At 43.6% G+C, this 3,524-nt stretch overlaps 1 protein-coding gene across 1 annotated transcript; it reads right to left on the bottom strand.

Annotated features, from left to right (window-relative positions):
* Window positions 1-677: 677 nt before the first annotated feature.
* Window positions 678-3,357, bottom strand: coxfa4l3 (cytochrome c oxidase associated subunit FA4L3). The gene is made up of 5 exons (XM_086193518.1): window positions 3,259-3,357; window positions 3,093-3,150; window positions 2,881-2,969; window positions 2,694-2,754; window positions 678-2,441 (listed from the first exon to the last, which is right to left on the bottom strand). The coding sequence occupies exons 2-5, from the start codon at window positions 3,135-3,137 to the stop codon at window positions 2,373-2,375; spliced, it is 264 nt and encodes an 87-aa protein (XP_086049644.1). The 5' UTR covers window positions 3,138-3,150; window positions 3,259-3,357; the 3' UTR covers window positions 678-2,372.
* Window positions 3,358-3,524: the final 167 nt, after the last annotated feature.

The raw sequence follows: 3,524 nt of genomic DNA, 5'->3' as shown, positions 1-3,524 counted from the left end.
ATCTATTGTTCGCTGCTGGTTCATTCAATCAAGTCTGTCGATTTATTGGAGTAGAAACACGCTTTTAAATACAACGCATCGCTAAAGATTAAACCAGGGAACGGCGACTCTCTCTGCTCCTGTCCTCAAACAGCAGCGTGTGGTTGGGGGTCACAGCTCTGCAGGGTCGGATCTGAGGTTCCCAGGTGATCTCGCATCTCAAGATCAAACAGAAAAACGTAGTTTTTTTCCTCGACCAAGAATCGCCTCATGGCCGCTCTCACTGATCAGGAGTCCCTGGATAGAAAATGAAAGCTCAGTTCAGCATCAGGACTCTAATAAAGTCCTGTCTTAATAAATCTGTCAGATGGACCAAACCAGTACCGTCAGTACTTTTACTGTACTTTGGTTCATGCATGCAGGATGTGTACTTGTACTGGTGTATTGTTATATTGCTCCACTGACGTGTTTATTTTTTTTCAGGAGTGTTTGATTGAAAGCTGGTGTCCTTCTGGATTTTTTTTTTAATTGACAACACATCGAATCAAAAGATAAAAATCAAGACCACATCGGCGTGTTCAGCAGCCTCTTGGCCTCAAGCTCATTAGCATCGCGAACCAAGTGTTTAAAGGAGTAGTTTCTGGATATATCTTACCTCCTTTTACACTTTTTTGTTTATTATTTTGTCCATCCATCCATTTTCTACTGCTCATCCTGTTAAAGGTCATGGGGGGGGGGGGGGGGGAGCCTGTCCCAGCAGCCTTCAGGTGAGAGGTGGGGTTCACCCTGGACAGGTCACCAGTCCATCACAGGGCCAACACACAGAGACAGACAACCATTCACACTCACAGTCACACCTACGGTCAATTTAGAGTATCAATCAGCCTCGTCCCCTCTTGATGTCTTTGGACTGTGGGAGGAAGCTGGAGAACCAGAGAGAACCCACACAGGAACAGGGAGAACATGGAGACTCACACAGAAAGATCCTGTGCTGGAGCCAGGACTGGAACCTGGAACCTGCTTGCTGTGAGGCCACAGTGCTGACCACTGCACCACCATGCCGCCCTTATTATTTTCAATAATATTATATTATTCAAACAAGATTGAATGTAACTGTACAAATGAAAAGGTACAATGATCTAAATGAAGTGTTACATTACGCATCTGAAGAGGCAGAAGAGTGAAGACGGCAGGACCTCAGAGGGAACGCAGCTCACTGATGTGGTTTTACACATCAACAGGGTGCCACTGCAGGCTCCTCAACCTTTTCTCAATCTTACAAAAGGCTAGAGCACATCAGAATAGATTCCAATTTATTTAGCCTGATCTAATCTCATAATCTATAATGATATATCAACGAAATCCAAAAACCCTGCTCCCTGCTCCACAGCCCGGGAGGTAAATGAATACATAACCGTGTTCTTTAAGAACTGCATGGGTGCGGCAGAAACAAACATAAAATCATAAAAGCAGGACATTCCCAGTCAAAAGGGATTAATGGTCCGAGAGAGGAGTTTGGCCTGTAATTCTAGTTAATTATGTGAAGCTGGCGCAAACAAGGAAGTCATTAAAGTAAAACTAGAAAGTGTTCCTAAAACAAGTGGACAGAATTCTTTTAAACACTCTGATACACTTCATAGGCTTTAGATATATAATTTCCATATTATTAGATTAATATTCCACAATGGTACAATATAATAAGCACAGTTTCCCTCTCCAAACCTCAGGTTTGATTATAAGGCATGTTGTTGCCCACTACAGGACAATCACAGCCCACTAATGGGCAGTGGTTCAAAAACACTGGGCTGCAGCACAGTTACACATGATTTAAATAGCATATTAAATGATATATGCATATATATAAGAAGAACATATCAGTACCTGACTGGACTGGAACTCAATCCATCGGTGGGTTTGGTCTCTTCCTGACATCGATTATCAATGAGGAATACATATATTACCAGCCTGTGTTTTTGAACAATTAATTTTCTGATGCACGTACATTGAGAGAGGGAGGCAGCGCGTCTTCGAGCCAGCATTCATCATGAAACACAGACTTTTGTCGAGCGAATATTTGTGTACTTTCTCGAAGAGGGAGAGCAAAAGCAGCAGATGACAACATTCACAATAATAATTTATAATGAACACCAAAGCGTAGAATATTTGCTGGTTTTACATGTCAGGAGGGATGTCTGTCACATGGGTCAGTGTGTCTACTCTGGAGGATGGACGATGTCCTTGAGGCTACGGGGCAGACAGAAACCCCACCAGTGGACCAGAAGCATTTCCGCACACTGAGTGTCAAGCGTCCTAGTTTGTGCAGAAAGGATTCTGACAGACTGATGAGGGGTGGTTGGGAGGCCCGCTCAGGGTCTTTCTGGTGTCGTCGTCTTTTACTTGGTGAGCTTCTTCACCAATTCCAATTCCTCCACTGGTTTCCACTGCTGATGGATGGTGACAAGCTGCAGGGATGCCAGAATGACAAATAAATGAACGTTCCAACAACCTGAGGGTCACACGAGGAGCAGGGGGCAGCATGCGCGTATAAATTCATTCCTCTGCTGTCAGGATAGCAGGCTGCTTCTCATTTGATAACGTTCCTTCCTCAGTGACTCAGCAGATTTCAGCGGCACTCTGGAAAATTCTGCACTAATCTGATTCAACGGACTTTTACTGAGTATGCAAGCATAAATGTTTCGTGCGTTATTGCTCACCTTCTGGGGCTTTGACGGATCCACCCTCTCCCAAGGTTCTGGGTTGGACGTCTTATTCAGACTAAAAACAGTAACATCAGTATCAAGCTTCGCTGAAGCTGATGAAATACGGCGGACCAATAATGTGTGAGGTATCAGAACAAGTTATTTTATTCTAAAAGAGAAAATAAAATCCAGTCTGACTCACATAACATCAGGTTTGGTCAGGAGGAAGTAGATCGCAGCAGATGTGGCTCCTGTTGCAGCAACAGCCGTGAAACCTATCAGAGGGATGAGCTGGAACGCGGATGAAAAAGATATTCTTGATGTGAATCGTTGTATTAAAAAAAATTATGAGCTCCATTTAAAAAAAAATCCACACTCAAACTCAGTTTAGAAAATTAAAAATGGACAACTCACCTCCTTTTTCTTCCTCAGCATTTGGAAAAATCCTCTCATTGCCATACTTCTTAGATGTCTGAGGAGAAATTTCTAATGTTTTAATTTAGTTCTGAATATCCTGAGGCGGTGACTACAGGTGTGTGTGTGTGTGTGTGTGTGTGCGCGTGCGTGTTGCTGATCTCACCTGTTGCTGCTCTGGGGAACTTGGCGTCTCAGCGCAGCATCCGAGAGCCCCGCTGATGTAGGCTGGAGGAGGGGTCGTACGAGGTGAGAGGCACGTAGACAGACAGAGCTTCCTGTATTGAAACTCACTGAAAGTCAATTTGTCAACAGCCCTATAGCTGATGATCAATACAATATACGTGTGCGCAGCGCCCTCATGTGTCCAAATTTAAGAACTGAATACAATGAGGAGGTTAAAAAAAAAAAGACACCAAACTCATATTTTAC

The sequence above is a fragment of the Aulostomus chinensis genome, chromosome 2 (assembly GCF_037954235.1).
Source record: "Aulostomus chinensis isolate RoL2024-O1b breed Wild chromosome 2, RoL_Achi_v1.0, whole genome shotgun sequence".
NCBI classification, from domain to species: domain Eukaryota; kingdom Metazoa; phylum Chordata; class Actinopteri; order Syngnathiformes; family Aulostomidae; genus Aulostomus; species Aulostomus chinensis.
This window is presented reverse-complemented; position numbering and strand designations above follow the sequence as displayed.